The following is a 25,299-nucleotide window of genomic DNA, read 5'->3' as shown; positions in this document are numbered from 1 at the left end:
TTGTCTTCCTCCTCCATTTTCTTCCTCCAGTCGTCCCCCCTCTCTGTCTTCTCTCCCCAAACTTTATATCTCCACCTCCCCTTCCCCTGCCCAATCATGGGCTCCAGCCTTTATTTTACAAATTAAGATGGGCAGAAGGTTCACTAGAAATCACCTGTGTAATGACTCACACCTCCTCTGTAGCCCTTCACAGGAAAGGGAAATTAGTATCAAAATACAAGGGCCGGGCTATCCACAACAAAGGTGAGTTGAGGATCAGCATTCATCTCTGCTTTCTGATTGTGAGTGTAATTCGAGCTCTTGCTACTGGGCCTTTCCCCACCACGATAGATGAGAACCTCAAAGCCTGAATCCAAATAAACATGGTGGGGCCTTTCTGATGTGTAAGTGAAATGATGAAAAAGTTAACAGAGAACTCCGTAAAGCTAATAATTGTTAACTATTTGCAGACGCTTGATATATTTGACATTGTTCATGCGTATGTCCAACAGATGTCTCCTGAGTATCTACTATGTTGAGCTTCTGTGAGCCACATAGATACTGCTTAAGCTGTTGGAGTCTTTTCAGTTCTACCCAACTAACCCTCGGAGACATATGACCCAATTTGACAGTGGCAGGGGAGCAGACACCTCTTTGAAATGCTGAGTATCTAAAGCCCAGCTTAGCAGTATAGATCTGTAATCCATCAACTCTGGAGGCCAAGGCAGGCGAATTTCAAGACCTGTCCAGACTACAGAAAGGAGTTCAAGGTCAGCTTTAGCAACTTAGTAAGATTTTTGTCCCAAAATAAAAATTCAAAAGAGGGCTTGGGATAAGTTCAGTGGCAGAGTACTTGCCTAATATGTTTGAGGCCCCAAGTTCAATTCACTGTACTCAAAAAAATGTTGAGTATCTGACACATGCGTGTCTTTGGTTTTTAGTTACAGTGGCCAAGTGTGCGATTGCCGCTGGCTTCTGTTGTTAAGTGAGAAGGTTCAAAAAGATCTTTTCAGATTTATAAGGTAAGAAATGTAGTCCCTACATTTAGAAATAAAATTGACGAAGAATTTGTGACTAGCTTCTAAAAGCCTGTCATGCTACTTAGCTTCTCAAATAAAATATCTGAACAGTTGTTATGCTCCTAATAATTGCCCTCTGAGTGACCTGACTTGTTACCTGATGTCTTCATGATTCTAGAGGATTTCCCTCATCTGTGTCACTCATATGATATCAGACACCATGCTGTTTTAACGGTGCAACATGCTACAGAAAGGGGACGACCATTTCTTTGATTTTGAAAATGATTTAAGCTACAAAAAACTTGAGAGTATTATAACATTCTGCCAATATAACAAACATTCTTTGGGGCTACAGAAATGCATGATTCGCCATTTTAAAACCAAGTGTGATAGACATTTCTGAAAGCTAAGCTAAGGGCTTCTGGACCTCAGTAGCAAGGTACAAAACGGAAAAAAAAATTAATTACTTTAGTGTTGTTGCTCCCTGCTGGTGTGGTTTATTTTAAATTCTGCTGAACATGGGGAGAAAGAAATGGCTCTAATTTAGAAACTGACATGCAGTGATATGCTGCTGTCCTTACGTCTCTTAGAGACACGCTCCAAAATGAAAGAAAGGAATGTCTTTCTGATTTAGGAAACACTGATGACTGCAACATCTGTCTAGTGTGACATAGCAAGAACCAAACTGAGAGAGCAGCTAAAGTCTACTCCATCCAACTGCCAAGTTATAGAAAGTGTCTTTTTTTTTTCTTGGAATAAGATGCATCTAAAATTATCACACGTCTTATATTCATTTCTTCAAGTCCCTTAACGCTTATTTTTAAATTTTGAGATTTCAGGGTGTCAGTCATCTTGATTAATGTGGAACGTTCTTTGCTTCAAAACTGGAACTCTTATGCACTGAGAAAACTCCGAAGCCCATGCAAATTGCATGATGTTATGGTTTTCTGATGACTCTGCATCAGCAGTGTGAACTGGCTTCCTGGAGTCCTGCAGGGCAGTGATGTCCTCATGATGACCGAGGTAGAAAGTATCCCATGTCCCCAGATACCAGGCTGTAGAACAGCTGGACGGCTCCATGTATCTTCTAGGTCCACAGGCTGTACAAGCTTGACACCCCATGGCCTTAATGGCCCTGTGATTCTCATTTAGGAAGGTGTAGGTCACCCCAGTATATCTTCTGGGCAAGTAGCATTGCTATTATTAAAATAAGCCAAAGAGCCCAAAAGACTTAGGGTAGAAGCAATAAGGAAATGTTATCTCCGAGTAATTTTGTTTGATGGGAAAGTGCCAATAACCAGCTTCGGCGTGAGTGGGGTGGTTAAACTGAAGCAGGCAGCCAATGGGGGTCAATGCTTATAGCCACTGATGAAGGTTGGTCTGGATACTGATGGGAACTGCTGCCTTTAGCATCTAGTGATTAGAGAAATTACTCAGCAGACTTCTCTGAGCAAATGAAGCATAATTGCCTGGGGTTGGTACTCCCTGCGGCCAGTGAAAAATTCTGAAGTCTTTTAACTCCTTGGGAGTGAGAAAGAGAAGGAAAGAGAGAAAATTCATACATACATACTGAGTTGATGAAACAAAAGTTAGAGTGCAATGATTTTATATATACAAATACATACATACATACATACATACATGCACATAGGCATATATATATATATATATATATATATATATGATGAAGCAAAGCTCCAAGCAGGTTCCAAACATTTCACGCATACACATGTACATATACACACATGCACACATATGTACACATATCTGGTGGGTGAATGGAACAAAGTTGTAACACACTCTCACACAAACTTTATATATATGTACACACACACAATACATATATACATACATATACATAATAAATACTTGGAAGATGGACAGGACGAAGTTTCAACATATTGTCATTAATTTTACATATATATATATACATACAGAAAGCTGATGGGTGGAAGGAACAATGTTCCAACAACTTTATTCTTTCTCCTATGGCTTATATATACCATCAAAATCTTTCAAGCCCTATAAAGTTACAAATGTGATTTCATTCTAGTTTCTTCTACTGAATGGCTATGAAAAATCAGTATGTTCCCAAACCTTTACATGATAGAACATTACGTAGTACAGGTAAAGAAAACAAGTAATTCCCAAGAACCCACATAGATTCATAACTAAGCAACTTGTTATAGATTAACAAAGTGTAAGCAAGCAAGATTGTTTTCTTAGCCAGTTTCTCTTACTGGTGGGCAGCAATTTATGGTTATAGAGAAAGGATTAATTATTATTTATTTTTTAAAAAGTAATCTTATAAGACTCTTAAATGAACCACAAATCTAAACTTTTATATAAAAAATTAGTCATATTTACTTTAAACCCTCAGAATGCACACCTACTCATCAGCAATTCTTAATAAAACATATCGGGAATCTAAGGGCAAAAATGAGTACAAGAAATCTATCATTACCAGTCCAACCTCAGTGAGAATCACGTCAGCCAGTGCTGCCATTGTTCTTGTTCCCTGACCATAAAAGGTCCCAAGCTTAACTACTAAGAGTGTGCCTTTCTGAACTTCAAACTGTTCCCTAAGATTTTCTACATCAGAGTCAGTAGCAAGAACATCATAACCTAGCTTCACTAACAAGTTTATTTTTTCAAATGCTTTCTAAGTGTGGTGTCATAGATGATAACCTATATCGCTAAATTCTTTCCTAGGGTGGTGATTGAATCATTAATTTGCTCCAGAAGCAATGCCTGAAAGAGATCAAGCTCTGTTACTGTGAGTGCCAGAGATATTGACAGTAATGGGCTGGAAGCCCCTTCGAGTTTTCGTACAGTTCTTAGATTAAGAGGGATGTGAGGGCAGCAAGCAGAGCAGAACTCCATACAGCATGAAGTTCTCAAAACATGTAGTCCTCAGGGTCAGGTCTCAACCAAGGCTTACCCACCCATCATAGCTGTGCTAAGTGGTGGGCTGCATTCCATGAGTTCTAAAACCATTTGTCATTCCTCCTGCATGGCCCTTGGCTCGAAAGAAAGTTAATGAAAGTCTGCTGTTAATGTTTTACCCTTAGGTTAGGCCCTGGGTGAAGAGTCACAGTGCCTCAAAATTTGAGCCTACGATGCTGATGGGATAGAAACCTAGAGGTATATGATGTTCTTTATTTTGTATCTTCATGAAGAAAAGAGGGCTGAAGAAAAGCAAGGAAGACAAGCTAGGCCAATCCTAGAGAGGAAAAGGGTGAATTTTTCTCCAGGGAGGTTCTGATAGTGCAATGTGAGGTGAAGCATCTCAAGAGTTGACCATGGAAGACAGAAGAGCTAGCTCTCAGGCTCTCATGAGATTCTTCAGTGGGCAATCATGCTAGTGTCCCACTCACTTGATAATCTGCCCTCCTTCTATCAGAAATATGGATGTATGTTGAAGAGAATATAATAATTTTTATTAAAGTAAAGAAAGGGGGAAAAGCCCAAACCAAAAACAACATCAAGTATTCTTAGTTTTCGATATTTTGCTTTCATTGCCCATATCTACTTCAGAGTGGTTTTCTTCAAATATTTTCCTAATATAATCCACTTTATGGATGAGTCTACTCTATAAAGCACAGTGCAATCTATTTTGATTTATAGAAGAATAGACATAGTAATTTTCCCTAAATGATGTACACATAGTTTTGGGAATAGCTTATATAAGTCAGATACCACTGAATAGCTCAAGCCTGCTGAGTGATTTAGCAAGCTGCCCCCAAGTTCTGATGACTGTGAACTGTATATTGGCAATATGGGAACTTAGTTATCTCTTAGGGTATATATAACCTTGCAGTCCTAGTAGGAAATAGAAAGTATATTTGAGATAAAAGTTATTAAAGGGATTATTTCTAGAAGGGTTAGCCAACATTTAGAAAAGGCATCAAGGAGCGGTACAAATAAATACTCCCAAGCAAGCAATAGTATGAGCTGTTGGTAGCCTTAGCCTGAAGATGCAGAAAAAGCAAGCACAAGACAGCAACAGTACTCCATGAAGGAAATCATCTACTCTGGTGACCTTTGAACCCTAGGCTGTGCCCTATTTGTGAAACCAATAAGATATCAAGTATAGTGGACCACTACTGAGAGCCCATAGCACGGGGCACAGGAACAGGCAGAGACCACTCACGAAGCATGCGGTCTTCCTCAGAAGTTCCTGCTGGGCTCCCTCTGCTCACTGGCTGTCTTTCTGACACTTCCTTTCAACCCTTGAGTGTCTGTTGGCCACACTGGCTAGACTGTTTTTGTTTTTTGTTTTTTAAGTCCTTGTCTGAAACACATGCAGTAAGTGGGAAAAAATGTAAGCAGCCCTTTCTTTGGGTCTCTAAGTGGCTCATGTTAATTATTAAACGTGCCCTGTGGTCATTTGTGAACTTTCACTCGGGTGCACGTTTAGCCAGGACAGAAACTAGTTAGGTGAGTTACAGTCCAACATGAAGCGAGCTACCTGCACGTAGCTAGAGCTGCCGGCGGACCAGTCACCAGACAACGTGCCATCATTTACAGACGAACGGTTTCTCTCGTTTGACGCACAAGGCAGACACAGAATCAGGTACTGTGTGACTCAGAGAAGGCTTCCTTTTCTGACGCTGCATCTCCCGCTGTCATTGCACTAAGCAAAAGGAAGTGGTAGATCCATAGTAAGAACACGAAAACTGTCTTTCAGGCTCCCAGAGGAGGGCGTGTCAAGAGAAGAGGTGCTGGGGAGGGGGCAGAAGAAAGAGAAGACAGGGGCAGGAAGAGGACTTAACTGGGTGTACAGCGTACTTCTCTGTGGCTGAAACATTCTCCTTAAAAGAAATAGAGACACTGAGTTTATCATCAGGAAGGATGACTTGAATGAATCCCCACCCAGCAAAGTGACATTTATGGTTGATATGACTGTTTTGTTTCGGGGGTGGGGGGAGAAATAGGTATTTCTGAACTTAGAGTTTATTGGAACTCATTGTGGGGGTGTTGATTTCTGTTGTTCTAAGCATGGGACCGGGCATTAAGATGAAATATTATAAAATAATGTGCCCAGATTGGGCTGCATGCCGGGCAGAGCATGCAAGCTGGATCCTGTGCCTTTGGGCTAGGTAGCAAATCCTCTGTCCTGCCATGCTTTAGTAAGAGATGCATTACTGAAAGCGGGGTGTTTGTAAATTGAATTCAATTCCAAATCGACTGAAGAGTGTAGGAAATTTGGCAATGTGAAAGGACACTTAGTAATGTAAACACTCCTTCCCTACCTCAAAAGACCCCATGTCTCCCCTTGGCTGGGTGACTAAGGACAAACACACAGCCTTTTTATTTTCCTGACTTTTAGTGCAATGTTCAACATCTATTGGATATGTAATAAACCTTCCCAGTCCTGAACTAAATGGAAGTTATTATCTTTTTTTTTGGCCAGCTTAAACAGGACACAACTGTATGATAAATTCATTTGAGTGGGCAGGGGTGGGGTGCCAGACATTCTTGTTGAGAAACTATCGAGGGGTTCTGAAATGGTTGTAACTACTACCACATTGAGTGTTTTCTTAGAAATTGACATTAATTTATACTTAATGATATGGGCTTCTTCCTTTTGGTTTTCAAACTTCCAGAAATACTCAGAGCCAGTGTTTTAGGAATATTTGTCTAGTCACTTCTGACTGGTATTAGAGAGGAACTCTCAGCCTTCAGAGGGCCAGGCTGTGTAAATTCTGTTTCTTCGGCATGGAGAAAAAGTCATTTATTCCAGATCTGTAAACTCAGATGTGTGGTATTTAAAAATGTATGAATGAATTTAAGTCTTTGAGTAGTAAATCAGGCCCTTATACTGTGACCCTTAAGGAAATGGATGTCTGGTCTCTGAACCTCTTCAGCGTGCTCTCTAGAGGCAATGCCAGCATGGCAGCAAACAGTATCTGGCTCCGGCTCCCAGGATGTGAACTGGAAATTTGAGAGAGACTACTGAGGAAAGATTTACTGGAGAACAAGGCCAGGAGCTCATAAAGCCATGGAAGATTAATGGCTGAGGTAGAGGTCGACAGAGAGAAGCCTTGGTTGATTGCTAACAAGAAATATAGTGTATCTATCATGTAGGGTTCAAATCTGACCGTCATAGGAGAGGAAGCTGGGGTATGAGAAAGCAGCACGGAACCCTGGCTGGTTACTAGTGATCAGATAACTAGAAGCTATTTCTGTGATTCTATTTTTGCACAAAGGTGAATTAATAAATGATTTAAGCACGCATTAAATAGCTCTTGAGACAAGATGAACTGTGTGGTGATTTTCTATAATGTTTCTCATAAGAAGATAGTAGGTTCCTCTAGAGGAGATAGAACTGCATTGTTTACTTATATATTTATTTGTTTTAAATTTAATGACATCTCTCCTTCCCCCCTACTCTCTCCCAGACCATCCCCTCCCCTCCTCTTTAAACTCACAGCTTCTTATTCTTTAATTATTATTGTTACATATGTATGTGGGTAAATCTGTAAATACAATATGAGGAGCTCAGCAGGTTTAATTGCCAGTAGCTCTTCATCTAGGAGAGCCCCCCCCAACCCCCGTGCTTTCCTCTATCCACATTTGCATGTCAACTGGTTGTCATTGATCAGGACTTGTTGAAGTAGCCGTGTCGTCGAGATTTCATAGGTGTAGCTTTCCTGTCATATCTAAAAGATGCTACCTTGTAGCAGACTTCTTGGTTCTCTTGGTCAATCTCTCTGCCCCTTCTTTCTCCGTGTTCTCAGAGGCTTATGTGTAGGGGTTTTGTTGTAGACGTATCACTATTTGTGGCTTTCTGTAATGGCTTCCGTGTGCCATGTGTGTGTTGTGGGGGGAGGGGGGAGTATTTTTCAATGAGTGAGAACCACACTTGTTGAGCTAGCACTACATTTAAATCATCTCTTTGATTTTTTGCTTCAATATAACTCATTGATAATATACGGGCAAAACAGAATTCTTTCCACTTTATGTTTCATAAGGCACAAAAGCTACATGGCACCAATCAACCCTAAAAATGCTTCGAGTCTATGAGATGTCTCAAGAGAGCTGAGCTAACTGGACATGATGCCTGCCTGGGTGTTCTCTCTGCTGAGTATGGAAGTACTACTGTTAGCAAGTAAGTAGAAAGTGAACCGAGTACAGATCAGATCCCTAGGCTACCTTGAGAACTCCTATTAGTAAAGGAAATACTACCTTGCTTTTATACTGTGGACATACATAAGTCTTACTCGCTCACTTAAAATGTGAACGGAACCATCATTTTAGAAGGAAGCATTGAACTATCTGCTCTGGGATCTAAAATAATAATTGTTTTTTTTCCCTGATGAGAATCTGAGGCAATTTATTAAATTGTTATGAATAGATATGTCAACTTTTAAATGCCCAGTAGGGGTTACTGTTGCAATTCAAATATTTTAATAATAACTTTTTCTATAATCCCTTTTCTGGGCTAGTAGATATAATGCTTATTAGGTTTCATTGTTATATTTTCCCTAAGGGATTGTGTCTTGGTGACAAATGACTGCTTTTATTACAATTACCCTTTCCCTCTGATCATGCTTCTAGTTTCTCTCTGAGTTTGGTAATCCTCTGTATTTCCTTATGATTTTTTTTGTCTTTTTTGGACAAAAGTATGTAATCATCTCTAGGGTCTGAGGATGGTGTGATCTGTCTGATATGTTGATGTGAATGGGTTTCCATCATTCTTAGGTGTACAGTGAGATACCTACATGTTGTTTATACATAATGCCTCGGGATGGTCCACAGGCCATGCCTGGCTTACTCTTGAAATTTCTTGACATGGAAATGAAACAGTTTTCTTTTATTATTATTATTTTATTATTATTGTTATTATTATTTATTGGATATTTTATTTATTTACATTTCAGATATTATCACCTTTCCTGCCCCCATAGAAACCCCCTATCTCATTCCCCTCCCTCTGCTTCTCTGAGGGTGTGCTCCCCCACCCACTCTCCCATTTCCCTGCCCTGGCATTCCCCTTCACTGGAGCATCAAGCCTTCACAGGACAAAGGGCCTCTCCTCCCATTGATGTCCCACAAGGCCAACCTCTGCTATATATGCAGCTGGAGCCATGGGTTGCTCCATGTGTACTCCTTGGTTGGTGATTTAGTCCCTGGGAGCTCTGGGAGTCTGGTTGCTTGATATTGTTGTTCTTCCTATGGGGTTGCAAACTCCTTCAGCTCCTTTATTCCTTCCCCCAACTCCTTCATTGGGGACCCTGTGATGAAGCAGTTTTCTATAGAAAACACATAACACTTTATTTGCTTATTATCACATAGAGATGCTAAGCGATTTTTGCTAGCCTCCTTGAAGTGCCTTTGTCTTGACCAAGACATACCTGGGCATATCTTCAAAGATGTTAATGAACCCAATGTAGTCTAGTATTTAAAGTTCATACTCCATTTGTCTCCTAAAGGAAGTTCTACAGTGCTCTCACTTTAGTCTGTCTATGATCATTCAAGGCAAAAATCATGAATGCCTTGGGTGTGTTTGGGGAGTTATTCTGATTATGTGTTCAAAAAAGCTCAAAACAGAAAATTAGAGGGGAAGGAGGGAGAAGTGGGAGGACGAGGAGGGAGAAGATGGGGAGAAAGAGGAGGAAGAGGAGGAGGAGGAGGGGGGGGATACAGGCATATTTTAAGAAGTTTCTCTTCCTCCCAGGAAGTAGGAATATATGATATAAGTAGTAACCTTTACATTTAAATGTGGCCGTCTGAATAAAGAGTATAAAAGAGAAGAGAGGCATTGTGGATTCCAGAGAACCAAGCTTGTCTTTGAGATTATTTCTAAGGGAAGCAGAAATTCAGGACTCTCCTGATGATTGAATTGCTAAAATGAGAGTGATCCATTTTCCTTAATGTAGAACTTTGAAGGTATGTTCTCTGGACCAATAATGCCTGAATAGAAGTGGACACTCTGAACCAGAAACTCTGGTAACTCTTGTGCTTCATCTGCCCACTGGATGGTATATACATGCTAAAGTCTGCTTTAAAACACTGGAATTGCTAGTAGATTGTACATAACCTTCACAACCAGCATTTTCTCTTATTGACAGACCCTTACTCAAGTTTCCAGTTTGAACCGGCAGAAGGTAGCCTTGCAGGGGGAACCTGGATCACAGTTGTTTTTGACGGTACGTTTGGGGTTTTCCGAATCTTAGTGTTGAATTTATTCATCTAAATTCCAAAGAATTATGAATCCTCTTGTCTAAGAACAGCTCTAAAGCAGGACCTGAGCAGGATAAACAGAGACTCAAGTCCGTCTTTTCAGATGCTAACTGGTCAGTGTCACAGCAGAGGCCACTGTAGCACCAGCGTCTTCACGGTGGGATGCTTGGGAAGATAATGATCTGACATGGAAGTGAACAGCTTTGGACAACTACTCCCTCTCTTGGCGATTGCCTTCACAAATGATTCTCGATGTGAGGGGCCTCTAAACCATGCCTTACCATGCCCATTTTTACCACAGCGCAAGGCAACTTGGAAGGTTGAAAAACTCTTTCCTAGGAAGTAGACAGACGTGCGGAGAGGGGAAATTTTTATAGGCTCATAAAACTTTTGTAAAACAGTGTAATTGCCTTTGGAAACGAGCGTTAATTTTATCCTCAGGCAAACGCAATGTCTTACACTGCCCTCTTGTGGCCAATGTTTGCATTGCCCTGCATTGTCTTCGCCTGAGATTTCTCCTTGTGTTTAAGGTTCAGATAGAAGTATTCTTTACCCCAGCAATGGCTCTCAGCTGGAGATAGATCTGGTGAATGTGGCAAAACCTGCCTTGAGGATCCCCTGCGATCTCTCTCCAGTCTTCATGGACTTGCCTGCGGTGACATGCCAGACAAGGTACACTTGCCTGAAATACAAAACCTGGCAGGATGGACAGACAGACGTTGCTTTTCTCAGTAGTTTTGGGTGATATGATAGACAACTCCTGCAGTGACTACAATTATCAGGTGTGACTGTAAAACCGTTCTCTGTAATATGCTTCTATGCTTTAAAAAAATCCTTTCCCTCTAATCTCTCTCACAGGAGAAAACTTTTTTAGTTTTGGGGTCATAATATAATCACATAATTTTTTTTTTCTGGTCTCTTTCCCCCCTCCGAACCTTCTAACATAACTTTCTTGGCTCTCTTTCAAATTTATGGCCCTCTTTCCCCATTAATTATTGTCATTTGCAAACACACACACACATACACACATACACACCCCTAAATATAACTTGCTCAGGCTGTATAATATTACTTGTATGCCAGTTTTTAGGGCTGTGCTCTTTCCTGGAAGACCACCTCTCCCACTCTTAGCGTTCTTCAGGTGCCTGTAGTTCTTTGTGTAGGGTTTAAAGCTCCCGGGCTTTCACTCATTCGGTTTGGCATGCTTATTGTCTGTCCAGCTCACGTTTGGGTAGTCATGTTGGTGAGACTTTGTGGGTGCAGCTTCTGACATTACTAGTAGACACAATCCCATAGCAGACTCTGACAATCTTCCTTTTCTTTTTAAAAATTTATAACCCCTATGTGAATGAGTAAAAATTACGATTTGAAAAAAAAAGAAACCCTAAAAAATCTCCTAAGACCAAGTCTTATCACCACCAACTGAAGCTTTTCCCCTTCACTCCCTCAAGAAGAATGAAACAAGAAAGAAGAACTATCGAGGCTGGCCCCTGGCACTTTACTGTTATTGCTTCCAATATTTCTTCTATTTTCTTTTCTGTGTCTAGTGTGGACAGTACAAATACACTACATGGCTTGATCTTGGTTGTTTTTGTTTGTATTTTTTTCTCTCTGCATTACTGTTTTTTTTGAATCTTATAGACATATCATGAGGCTCAAAGAGAGTCCTTCAGTCATATTAGTTCTGCTGATCAGTCTATCAGAGGCATTCTTAATTCATGTTTAAGTTGTCTGTATTTCTGCTGATGTTGTTAATCTGTGACTGCAAACTTATTACAGTTTGTGTCATGTAAAACTTTTACCTCACAATGTAGCCACCCTGCTGTAAGTACGGCTTCATTTCTTCTTCTTTTAACATATGTATTTTTTTATAACATATGTGTTTGTTCTTATGTAACATATGTGTTTGTTTCTGGATACCTCATGATTTTTCTACATGAGCAGACAAAAGGAATAACAATTAGTGGGCTGTTAATGAAGTGGCAATCTATGCAAGTAAATGCTCCATATTTTTATTATTATGCTTCAAAATTTTTTTTAGTGATTATTTTATTTATTTACATTTCAAAGGTTATCCCTGTTCCCAGTTTCTCCCCTACAAATCCCCCTCCCCTCCTCCTGACTCTGAGGGTGCTCCCCCACCCACCCACTCCCACCTCAGTGCCCTAGCAGCTCCCTATGCTGGGTCATCGAGCTTCCACAGGACCAAGAGGCTCCCCTCCTAGTGATGCTCGACAATGCCATCCTCTGCTACATATGCTTCTGGAGCCATGGTTCTCTCCATATGTACTCTTTGGTTGGTGGTTTAGTCCCTGGGAGCTCTGGAGGTCTGGTTGGTTGATATTGTTGTTCTTCCTATGGGGTTCCAAACACCTTCAGCTCCTTCAATCCTTTCTCTAACTCCTCCACTGGCGTCCCTGCGCACAGTCCTATAAAGACCTCAGCATGAGATAAATGAGCAATCAGTAAATGGGAAGCATCGTCATTTACCTTGTCACAGGGGGAACGATGCATACATCTTCACCTTTCCTTCTTATATTTGTGGTGCTGTGCAGTCAGGAACTAATCCCGACTGAAAGGAAGATAGATGGCTGTATATGGGAGATGGGGTCAGGGAAGAGAGTGGAATCGATCAAGAGAAAGGAGGGAAAGGGATCTATTCATACATAATTATTAACTCCTCTGTGACTTAAAAAAAAAGGATTCTAGTTCTTGCCATCTATGCTTTTGGGGTGTCATTTTTTCCTTCTGTCCTAGAACTTTCAGATGTGCTAGTAAGTTACTAACATGAGATCTCTCCAATGTTTAAATACAAGCTCTTAGTGCTCTATGCAGTTAGCTCTTAGCATGCCCTTTAATTGTGTCCCGTAGGTTCAGGTATTGTAACGACCTGTTCTGCCCCACGTCTGGGGGCCACTATGTCCCAGCTCGTTCTGCTGCTCCGGTCTGCAGGTCAGGGTCTAGCAAGAGAGAGAGTGGGGATGGAGGGGTGACAGACACGAAGAATGGAGACAAGACAGAGTCTATCAAATCTCGTTTATTGAAAGGAAATCCTGGGTATATATAAGCATAAGCAGGGGAACACAGTTGAAGACACTTTACCACGTGTGCCTTGCAGCTGGGGCAATAAACAACAAAACAAGATATGTGAGAAAAACAAGGTGTTTATCAGAGTGTGCTTAGCTGTTGTAGGCTGTTGGAAAATAAGTCTCTTGTCAGGGTATATGGCTTGAGATGGCTGCAAAGATGATAGCTGCTTTCTGCTAGGAGTCGGCTCCCAACAAGGTATGTTGTGTTTTAGTTCCTGGCCAGTTCTAAAGAGTTTTGAATTTCCTTCTTGATTTCTAGCTTGGCCCGTTTTCAATCAGTAGTGAGTTATTCAGTTTCTGTAGGTTTGTATACATTCTGCTGTTTCTCTTGCTGTTGATATCCAGCTTTAATTTATGGTGGTCATATGGGATGCAGCGTATAATTTGAATTTTCTTATAACTGTTGAGTCATGCTTTGTGTGCAAGTATGTGGTCAGCCTTGGAGAAAAAGATCCACCAGCTGCTGAGAAGAAACTATATTCTTCTGTGTTTGGGTGAAATGTTCTGTAAATAGGTGCTAGGTCCGTTAGTTTTATGATGTTATTTAATTCTAGTGTTTCTTTGTTAAGGTTTTGTCTGGTCTCTCTGTTGGATGAGTCAGGATGTCTATTAGTGAGAGTAGGGTATTGAAGTCTCTCACTGCCACTGAAATTTTAGCTGTCATAGCATTTCTTTTATGAACCAGAGTACCGTTGTGTTCGGTGCATAACGATTTAAAGTTACAATATCCTCTTGGTGAGTTTTCCCTTTGACAGGTGTGTACTGTTCTTTCCTATCTCTTCTAACTAGCTTTGGTTTGAAGCCTACTCTGTCAAATATTACTGTGGCCACACCTGTTTGCTTCTTGGGTCTATTTGCTTATTCTATCTTTTTACTCTGAGGTGATGATGTCTATCTTTGACAGTAAGGTACATTTCTTGGATACAGCAGAAAGGTAAATTCTGTGTTCTAATCCAGTACATTAGTCTGTGTCTTTTTACTGGGGACTTGAGACCACACATACGGAGAGTTATCAATGAGCAGCATTTATTGATTCTTGAAATTGCTTGGTTATATTCTAAGTTTCTGCCCATCATTTTAAATACTATTCTGGGATTACTTAACCCATGTGTTTTCTTGGATGGAGTTAACATCTTCAGACTGAAAGTTTCCTTCTAGTCACTTTGTAGGACTGGACTGAAAATTTTGTTTTATTGTTGAGTGTTTTTCTTCCTCTGTCTATTGTGATTGGTAGTTTTGCTGGGTATAGTAGTCTGGACTGTCATCTGTCATCTCTAAGAGTTTTTTTGAATATATGTCCAGGCCCTTCTGGCTTTCAGAGTCTCCGTTGGGAAGTCAGGCATTATTCTAATGGTTCTGCTTTTATATGTGACTAGGTTTTCTTTCCAGTTTTGTTTCAGTTTGGGTTTTCCTTAGTCATTCTGTTTCTACTTTCACATCTCGAACTGTTGTCATTTCTCCATTCCACAGCTTCTTTGTATCATCATAGACTCCATTAAGAGATTTGTTTATATCCTCTTTAAGGTCCTTGAATGTATTCATATTTGCTTTTTTAAAGTGCTTGTCCTTTGCTCTGAAAGTCCTATGAGTCTATAATTCTGAGACGTAGGACATTTTTGTTGTTGTTGTTGTTGTTTTTAGTTTTTTCGAGACAGGGTCTCTCTGTATAGCCCTGGCTGTCCTGGAACTCACTCTGTAGACCAGGCTGGCCTCGAACTCAGAAATCCACCTGCCTCTGCCACCCAAGTGCTGGGATTAAAGGTGTGCACCACCACCGCCCAGCAAAGTAGGACATTTTAAAATTAAGTTTAAAGGACTTACAAGAAGGAGAAGGAGGAGAAGGAGAAGACAAAGATGAAGATGTGAAGATGATGATGAAGATGAAGATGATGAAGAAGATGTGGTAGTAGTGGTAACAGCAGTACAATCTCTCTTGGGAAGGGCTCAACTTTAAAGTGGAGTTAAAGCAGGAGATCTAGGTGGTGAATGGTGAACTATAGAGATGTTTACTCAGCTCCACATTACAAACACAGACAGGAAGTGTGAAATGGTCAAGTGGGAACTCCTGGATTTTTATTCATAATGATTTCCATTTTCTATCCCCAGGTCTCTACCATCAGAAGCACATGCAGGTCTGTACTCTCTGGAGATACGCTCTGGGGAACAAGTGCTAGACAGCCCATGTCTGGGATCACTAGACAGCTGTACTTTCAAGGTAGGTTTCAGGGTAGAGGAATGTGTGTTTAACTGGTCAGATAGTACGCTGTGTTACAAATAGCAAGTTATGAGTCAACCCATGTCTTCTTTAATAAGGAGGAAGAATTATGGAGAGAATGCTGGGGTTCCTCTCTCTTTGAGTTTACCTATGAAAGATAGACACTGAGTCCTTGTATATCAGGCTTAGCCGAGTGCCTTATGTATATTGTGGCGTACAATACTCCCAAAGCCATCTATTCTGCTTGTCACATCACCCAGGCAATAAGTGGCAGAGTCAGGATTTGAACTCTCATGTGACTGTGAAACCTCAGTGAACCTGAAGGTCACAGAGGAGCCACAGACATCACTTTTGTGGACGAGTGTTGTGTTTTCAGTGGATTCTGATTGCTTGGATACTGAAGGGGCACAAGGATCCCAGGTCCTTTGGAGGTGGGTAGGGCAAGCTCCCTTCCCCCTGCTTCACGGCACCTGTCTTAGGGTTTCTATTCCTGCACAAACATCATGACCAAGGAGTAAGTTGGGGAGGAAAAGATTTATTCAGCTTACACTTTCACTTGCTGTTAATCACCAAAGAAAGTCAGGACTGGAACTCAAGCAGGTCAGGAAGAAGGAGCTGATGCAGAGGCCATGGAGGGATGTTACTTACTGGCTTGTTTCCCCTGGCTTGCTCAGCTTGCTTTCCTATAGAACCCAGGACTACCAGCCCAGGGATGGCACCACCCACAGTGGGTGGACCTCCCATCTTGATCACTAATTGAGAAAATGCCTTCCAGCTGGATCTCATGGAGGCATTTCCTCAGCTGAAGCTCCTTTCTTTGTGATAACTCCAGCTTGTGTCAAGTTGACACACAAAACCAGCCAGTACAGCACCTTTTGCTGCCGTTTCTGACACTTATCTGGAAGCATGTTTGTTGCTGCAATTCTCTTTTGAGGTCAGATAAATCAAGAAGGAGAGATGGCAGGACTGAGAACAGTTTCCTTTAGGGTAATGTCTGATCTTATTTTAGACTCTTAATACTTAGACTGGGCTTACTTTTATGTTTGGTTTAGCCTAAGATTCACTTAGCTTTATGGTAAAATGATCTATAAAAGAGAAATTCCTTCTACTAGGCTCTCATGAAATGTGGTGCTCCAGCCGTGATCCTGGTATAAAAGACCTCTGAGAGCTATAGAGAATAGAACCGAGTCATTAACTAAGGCTGTTTTTAGAGTTAAGACACCAACACCCTAAACTCAACTCGAATACCATTATATTGACACTGACTTTTTGAATCTGGTGATTTGTTGTCCAATCACAAGTAATATTTTGATCTTCAGTCCAAGAGAATATTATTGCCTGAAATTTTGTCTCTGTATGTAGGTAGCAAAAGAAAGGAACAAATTCTTTCTTGTTAAGAGCCATATCACAGCTCTGTCCTGGCTCAGGGACCATCACAGAGTATCTGAGCACCCCTGAATCACCAAGCTCCCTTCACCCCAGGGAGTAGGTTTCCTACTTATTATAAAGATCAGTAAGGACAGAGGTTGGGGGTCCACTTTCTGCAATTGCACATTAAAGGAAACAAGTCCATGAATGGCTCCACTAACTTGGTGAGTTGATGAACTATCACCAGGGGATGCAGTTAATGAGAGGCATTCGAGCGAAGGAAAATGCAGCATGCCTTTCTGCTCTGTGACTGGGACTAAGGGAACCATGGGTATTAAAAATTAATTCCATCTTGCCGGCCCACTCCAAAGAGCCTGCTGCGGGCACCGACAAGTCTGAAGAACTCACAGAAGGTTTATCAAGCAGCTGGCGGCTGTGACTTTATCATTCTAATCCGCTGTTTTATGCCACCCTCTCTGGCCCACCTACTTTCCCATCTTGCTCTTGCTAACCCCACGGGGGTCAAGGACCAGCATGTAGAAACCCTGCTTTGGAAGCTCATTAATTTCTCACTATTCTGTCTCCAGCCTGGTGGGTGACCAGAGGCCTGTTTCTCTTAGAAAAAGTACCATTTTATGTTATATGAATACAGAAAGAATCCCAAGTGAAGACTTTAACCCTGAGTATACCCCAGCGCTCTTTGAGGTGTATGTGTCAGGGAGAAGCAATAAATAAATCTATATCTCTCCACTAGCTTCTTAAAGAGTGGCAGATGGCACAATAGAGCTTATATTTCAAGTTGGAAACCTAGAGGTATGCTTCATTATTTGCTTTGAAGTTGATTGTTCCATCTGCCTCAGTTTTTAATGAGTCCAAGAGAGGGCAATAACCACGTCTCTAAGATTCCAATGGAAGTCACTTTTGTCGGAAGGGCTTCCCCATGGGAGATGAAAAGCAGATTACAGTCATTGGGTTGGAGGCCAGAGCTGGGACTGAATTGTTTGGCATCATGTGTGGAACCGCATTAATCTTTATCTTCTGTGGAGATCACAGCCAGCTCTTAATCTACGAAGCCACAGTAGTCATATCTGGACCACCCCCATCCCCCCTCCCTGTGCATATTTTCTGTGAACTAGTTTCTAATCCTTTACTGGAGAGAATGAAGAAAATGGTCTTGATGGCAGACAGTACTGCTGTGTGCATCAATACTTAAAACTCCACACCCAACAGGCCACCATCAGCTTGGCTAAAAAGCCCGTTCATTCTCAATGCCTGATTAGGGCTGTTGATTAACCGTGGTTATTTTTTTGTAATAGTCTCCTTGGGAATTTGGACTCCTGGGGAGCTGGATGTAGCTCAAACAAAACAGTTTGCTGTAGTTTGTTTTGTAGAAGGGAAGCAGCATCGTATATTGTTTAGAAATGAAGCCGTCTAGGCACCTAGTGAGACCAGAAATGACTAAGTCTTCTGGATGAGACATTAACTCATGGGTCAAACCTTGGCCTGGTCAGTCCAGCCTGTTTTTTATGCTTCTCCATTTTCTCACGTAGCCTGATATGATGTCCCTGAGGAGTAATACTCTACTCTTACCTTTACAGAGATGCCTGTAGGTGAGATGGGCTTTCTGAATCATCTCGCCCTTCCTTCCCTTCTCATCAGTATACCAGTTGTCTTAGGGTTTTACTACTGTGAACAGACACCATGACCAAGGCAACTCTTATAAGGACAACATTTAATTGGGACTGGCATACAGGTTCAGAGGTTCAGTCCATTATCATCAAGGTGGGAGCATGGTGGCATCCAGGCAGCCATGGTGCAGGAGATGCTGAGAGCTCCACATCTTTATCTGAAGGCTGCTAGCAGAATACTGACTTCCAGGCACCTAGGATGAGGGTCTTTAAGCCCACACCCATAGTGACATACCTAATCCAACAAAGCCACACCTCCAAATAGTGTTACTCCCTGGGCCAAGCATGACACTTGTCAATTAAGAATGGGGTATTAGATGTATAGACAGGAATTCAAATGTCTCTGACATTTAAGGCTAGGCAGAAGAAAGCATGTGCACTGGCAGTAGGCACTGTTTCTTTTTTGTGATGCCTGAAGCTAACATGTGTTGTGCTTTAAGAAGGGCTGTAGTGCTATCTTCAAAGAGGCCCAACAAGCAGCTGACCAAGACAGATGCAAATATTTACACCCAATCAATGGACAGAAGTCAGGGACCTCTGTGGTTGAATTAGAGAAAGGCTGAAAGAAGCTGAGGAGGAGGGCTACCTCATGGGAGGACCAGCAGTTTCAGATAACTTGGACCCCGAGATCTCTCACATACTGAACCACCAACCAGGCAGCATACAAGATCTGGTCTGAGGCCCCCAGACACATACACAGCAGAGGGCTTCATGGTCTTGCTTCAGTAAGAGAAGAAATACCTAATCCTTGAGAGACTTGAGACCCCAGGGTATGGGGAGGCCTGATGGTGTGGTGTGGTATGATGGGGGAGTGGGAACATCTTCTTGAAGATGGGGGGGGAGGAGGAATGGGATGAGGAACTGTCAAAGGGCAGACCAGGAGGGGAATAACGACTGGACTGTAAAAGAAAGATTAGAGATAAGTTAAAAAAAAAGAAAAGAAAAGAAAAAAGAAGGACCATAGTAAGTTGTTTTCTGGTTCCATAAGTAGGCTTCAGCATGTTCCCACTTCTCCCATCAATGATGTTCACTGTGTGTGTGCTCACAAATGGCCTTGGTGAACATGTGGAGGTCAAAGGAGAACCTTGGGTCTCTCTCCATCTTTGGGTTCTATCTTGTTCGAATAAGGGTCTCTATGCTGTTTGCCCAGGAACTTTCAGAGATTCTCATGTCTATATCTCCCATCTCACCATAGGAACACTGGGATGACAACAGATCCATTTGACTTTATGTGGGTTGTGGGGATTCAAACTCTGGTCCTCATGCTTGCATGACAAGTGCTTTATTTACTAAGCCATGATCATAGCCACGACCTCCTTCTTAAAGAACAATATTTCTTCTCATTTTTTGGAATGCTTTCACACAAAGGATGCACCTTCTGTTTTCCTTTCAACTGTACTCATGTATATCCAACTCATTTTATATTGTTGCTAGCTGACAATAATTCAAACTACACTCCTTCCAGCTTAAAAATAGAAATTCATTTCTAGGTAAATGTGAATCTTTAAGATTCAAAGACATTAAATTTTAACAATAGAATCAAAAGACTGACATTCTAGATAGTGCCATGTCTACTTTTGTTTCTGATAAAATATGTCCCTGAATGTGGCAGGCAGGTAGGTAGGAACAGCCTTGCAAGATTTGAACAGTATGTTACAGAGTACTGTGCTATGTGGCCTCTATCAGGTCCCTTTAATTCACCTGTAGAGGAATACAATCATGCCTGTCCCTTGTGTTTCACAGAAACAGAACAAAGACAAGAAGTAGGTGTCCAGTCTTTAGGGACACACATTCTGCTTCCCACTAATGCTTTATGGGAAATAGTTGTGTCTCTTGTGATCATTTATAGTCTAATGAAATGCTCACGTGTGATAATACTTTCTAAACAGTTTTCCAAGGAGCAGACACCTGTTTTATATCAAGTTAACCCAGCAAGTGGAGTTCCAGGTAAGAAAATTTCTATTAAATATGAATAATTGTGGATCTCTTTACCAAACCCATTGCAGACACTTTTAAGTGTGTGCTTTCTATAAGCAGTCTGATTTAACTTCCTATCTGATGTTGTTTTGAAAATAAGTTTCAGCTTTCATTTTTATCTCAGCAGCTGGCCTTGTCTAAGCCTTCCAGGGCTAGTGTGCCTTTTCCTTTACTCCTTGCTCAACACCCTGCATCTGCCCTCAGCTTAGTTGTGTTTCTAATCTTCCACCCGGAGAAGCATCCAATGGCCACTCCAACTGAGATCTCACATGGCTGGTGACTCTCTCTCCTTTGAAGCACAGCAGATTCCTTTTTCTCCTCCTGTGTCTCCTTGCCTGCCTGCTGGGACCCGAAAGCCCTGCCTCTTCCTTCCAGCCATTGGCTGCTGGCATCTTTTTGATCGATCAAGAACCAACTGGGGAACAGGACTTTCAGTGTTCAAGCCGCAGATTGCTGATCAAAGCATCAGAACCACCTTACAAAACATGATTTTTAAAAAAGTCCAACAAAAACCAAAGGAGTTAATACAGGAGACTGGCGGAGATAGAAATCATCACCACTTGGTTTATTATCACCTATCTTAGCCCAATACCAGGAAGTACTTATTGAGTCCCTACTGTGTGTCTACTTATATTTTTAATTCTTCATATGCGTTATTATCTGAGGATCATAAAAACGTGAAGCTACAGGAGCTATTCTTATTATTTTCATTCTGAGGAGAAAAAACAAACAAACCAAAGTATTGGGGATCAAAGTATTTGTTTAAAGCAGTGGTTCTCAACTTTCCTAATGCCCCAACCCTTTAATACAGTTTCTCATGTTGTGATGGCCCCCAACCGTAAAATCATGCCATTGCTACTTCATAACTATAATTTTGCTACTGTTATGAATTGTAATGTGACTATAAGGTATGCAGGATATCTGATGTGAATCTCCCAAAGAAATCACTACCCACAGGTTGAGAAGCACTGCTGTAAAGTCATATCAATAAAAAGCAGTGTGGATGAGAGCTGAAGTTAGATAAACCTGTATAGGCAACTATTTTGCAATGTGTAAACAGGTATTGGATACAATGCAAAATGCTATTAGCCTTGATGCTTATTGAGAGGCTTTGTTCACGAGTTAAAGAATACATGGGCATGTGTACTTGGTCTTAGTCAAAAGGCTCAGAAAGGATGAAACACCAGCACATTAGAGCCAGGAGGGTGGAAGAGGAGGTGGCTGGGTAAGGTTAGGGCATTTACATAGAAAAAGAGGATGCTCTGAGGAATAGGTCCAGTAGCTTTGTCAGCCTTCTTTAGGACAAAATAATAAACAGAGCTTTTAAAAGATATATTTTGCTATCTTTTTATTGGCAAATTCCTCTATGTATGTATACATGTATACATACATACATACATACATACATACATCAGATATTTCATTTGTTCTATATTTCTTGTATGGTAGACATATATGAACATAGTTGCTAATTTAAAAAATTATTACATTTACCTCTTTACTCATTATTAGTGTGTGTATGTATGTGTGCTGTGTAGTGTATGTAGTGTGTGTACATGTGCCACACAGCTTGTGTTTAGTGGTCAGCGGACAACTTTCCGGAGTTGGTTCAGGGATAAAACTCAGCTCATCGTGCTCAATGGAGAGCACTTCTTTTGTTTTTTTACTCACTGAATCTTTGCCGGACCAAGGTGCTAGGTTTTTAGGTATGATTCTGTCAGAATGCATAATCTGATTTAATTGTTTTGATGTGATTGACTGGTTCATGTAATCAGAATGAATATCTATGTTACAGACAGTGTTTGTATGTTGAAGCATATATGTATGTAGACAGAATGTATTTCATGTATGTGTGTGTATATTTCAATTATCTTCTAAAGAACAAGAATTTGTCACTGTCTTATTGACATGAGGCTTTCACAAATACAACCCATTTCATTAGTTTGAGACACGATCATGTTTTATGAAAAATGATGTACACTGTGGAAATCATGCACAGATATCTGGGTTCCTGCCTCTGTGTGCAGAAAATTCCAGTTTAGGTGGCGGAGAACTTATTGTGATGAGGGATGAATAAGGAGCTATGGGAGATGTGAATGGTATGTCAGATGCTCTCCAGGTCTGTCAAACTGGTTTGTCTCGATGAGGTGGAGTTCCACACAATCTCTTCTACCCTGGGGGAGGGGGGCAGGGACGCAATTGGTGCCTGGTCCTGTCAGATTGGTCCCTCGAGGCACGATGCACATGGCTGCATCTCCACAATCACTTTCTGGACAATTACTCTCATTTCATTTGGGAAGCTTGCCCAGAGTAGCAGCTAGGGACATGTGGGAGGAGGTGGCTATGGAAGAGATGGTGTGTTATTTTATGGGTAGTTGGATTTCTGTATGTGCTTAACAGCCCTTCACTGTGACGCAGAATCCCCTGGCACTGTGTTCTACTTTGCCCATTTGTCAGCCTCTGGTTGGTTTCTTTGTTTAGAAACAAACAACCAAAGAGTCCCCAGGACCTTCTCATTTCTGTAATTGAGTGGCACATAACAAATCTTTAGTCTCTAGGGCTGGGAAGCCAGTAGTGTGGCTTTGTCAACACCAGATAGATTTTTTTTTTTTTTTTTTTTTTTTAGCAGCAATAGAGAATTTGAGGTTCCAGCCTTCTGAAAACTCTACAGTCTTTGTCTCAGTCCTTAAGATGGTACAGCATCTCTCTCCATCCACCAGGAAGGGTCAGTGCTAGGCATGAAATAACTGCAGATGAAAGTCTCCTCTTACTAATGACACACAGAAAAGCATGCAGAAAACATATAGATGAGGATGATGATGATGATGATGATGATGGAGGAGCAGCTTTAACTGCTCATGGAGAAACTCAAAAGTTTTCTGGATGCAGTGATCACAAAGTACCCTGGAGGCATCCTTTTTCAAGTTTTGAGGTTTAACTAGATTGACAAATAGCTCTCTCGTCTGTAAAGCTAGTTTATAGTATTACTGCCTACACATTATGAGTACCTGGAGTTATAGGTATATGACATTGTATGTCACTTGCCCTGTCTTTGCTCAGTGAACGATATATGTCCACTATCCAGACTTTAGCCCTAAACTCTCTTGCTTGTTTTAGTTCCTGTCCATTTGGCTCATGAGGGACTTTTATCTTTTGTACTTAAGAGTTACAGAACATACTTAGGATCCCAGAAGACGAATCAGAATGTGTGACATGGCCTCTTCATATGGCTTTTTATTTTTTTTCTCATTTTTATTAGTTCTTCGAGACTCTCATACAATATATCTTTTATCACATTTACCCTCTATTCTCACTCTTTCCAGATCCACTTCCTCCTTCCCCACCTATCCAATTTTGTGTTCTCTTTTTATTTCCTTAACACACACACACACACACACACACACACACATCAAATCCAATTTGTGATGCCCATATACCCTTAGTTGTGTGGCCTTCCATTGGAGCATGATTGATTTACTGGGAGCCACGCTCTTAAAGAAAATTGACTCCCCCATCCCAGCAGCTGTCAGTTGCCAATAGTTCTGTATCTAGGGGTAGAGTTTCATGCTAACCTCCCTTACTCCATGCCGGCATTTGTCTGCTTTGAGCTTGAACAGGTTTTTGCATGGGGCCTCCACAAGGACCGTGAGCTTGTTTGTGCAGCTGCCCTGGTGTGTCTGGAAAATGGTGTTTCCTACTCACCATCCCTGTCTCTCACTCTTACACGATGAATCCTGAGTCTGGGGGAGGCGGTGTGATATGGATATCCTCCTCTAAAGAGCTAAGCACTCCATAACTCTTACCCTTCGCAGGTTGGCCAGTTGTGAATCTCTGTGCGAATCCCCATCTACTACCAAAAGACGCTTCTCTGATGAGTGTTGAGATATGACACATAAAACGCACATGCATCATGTTGGGTATAGGATGCCGCATGGTGTTTAACGTGTGCATATACATGTAACATTTGTATTGAAAGATGTATATCTGTCTCCTTGAATATATCCTTTATTTTTTTTGAATATACTCAGAATCCTTTCTTCTTGATTTTAAAACACGGAACATTTATATCCAAAGCCAGCTAACTGTGAAATACAATGCCAGGGCTTATTTTCCCGATCTAACTAGAACTTAGTTGTCATTGATCAACCTGGTCTTAGCCCACTTTGTCACTGGTTCTTTCCAGCCTACGGCAAGTACTATTGTATTCTTGAATTGTGTGCGATCAATGCTTTTAGGTATTATATTATCTTAGCTTTTCTAGTGTACAACCCTGGTCACTGGGTTCTAGCACTCACTTTACATTAATGTCATTTATTAAATATGTTAACTTTATATACCTGTGCTGTGTTGGATATATGTAACAAGACAAACACAGATAGAATTTATGCTATACATTTGGAGTTTGAGCTGAGCACAATACATTTAGGACTCTTCTTAAAACAGGAGAAGTAGTGCATGTGTATGGCTGGGTCATCACTGATCGGCTGGAAACCTTTGATCCCGATATGAGCTACATGGAGAGGTAAGCATATGTTTGTTCCTGTGTTACCTGTGTGCTAGATGGCATCCTGGGGCCAGCTTCCTCTGCAGTAGCAAATTGTAAGCACTTGACACAGAACTGCTATTTTTCTCTATGCAGTTTATGATCCCTGGTGCCCCAGATTTCAGCTTTTACTTTGTGAATGTGATTGCAACTGGCAGATTACCTTCCTTCCTTCCTTCCTTCCTTCCTTCCTTCCTTCCTTCCTTCCTTCCTTCCTTCCTTCCTTCCTTCC

At 41.2% G+C, this 25,299-nt stretch overlaps 1 protein-coding gene across 1 annotated transcript in view; it reads left to right on the top strand.

Moving 5' to 3' along the window:
* The first annotated feature begins 5,438 nt into the window (after window positions 1-5,438).
* Window positions 5,439-25,299, top strand: part of Pkhd1 (PKHD1 ciliary IPT domain containing fibrocystin/polyductin) — a 433,222-nt gene continuing 413,361 nt past the window's right edge. The window contains exons 1-7 of the mRNA XM_028766634.1: window positions 5,439-5,574; window positions 7,976-8,112; window positions 10,076-10,153; window positions 10,718-10,859; window positions 15,383-15,491; window positions 20,437-20,494; window positions 24,968-25,046. Coding sequence (XP_028622467.1) covers window positions 8,058-8,112; window positions 10,076-10,153; window positions 10,718-10,859; window positions 15,383-15,491; window positions 20,437-20,494; window positions 24,968-25,046 — 521 coding nt within the window. The 5' untranslated portion in view covers window positions 5,439-5,574; window positions 7,976-8,057. The remainder of the gene's footprint in view (window positions 5,575-7,975; window positions 8,113-10,075; window positions 10,154-10,717; window positions 10,860-15,382; window positions 15,492-20,436; window positions 20,495-24,967; window positions 25,047-25,299) is intronic.

This window comes from Grammomys surdaster, unplaced genomic scaffold (assembly GCF_004785775.1).
Source record: "Grammomys surdaster isolate TR1022 unplaced genomic scaffold, NIH_TR_1.0 169, whole genome shotgun sequence".
NCBI classification, from domain to species: Eukaryota; Metazoa; Chordata; class Mammalia; order Rodentia; family Muridae; genus Grammomys; species Grammomys surdaster.
This window is presented reverse-complemented; position numbering and strand designations above follow the sequence as displayed.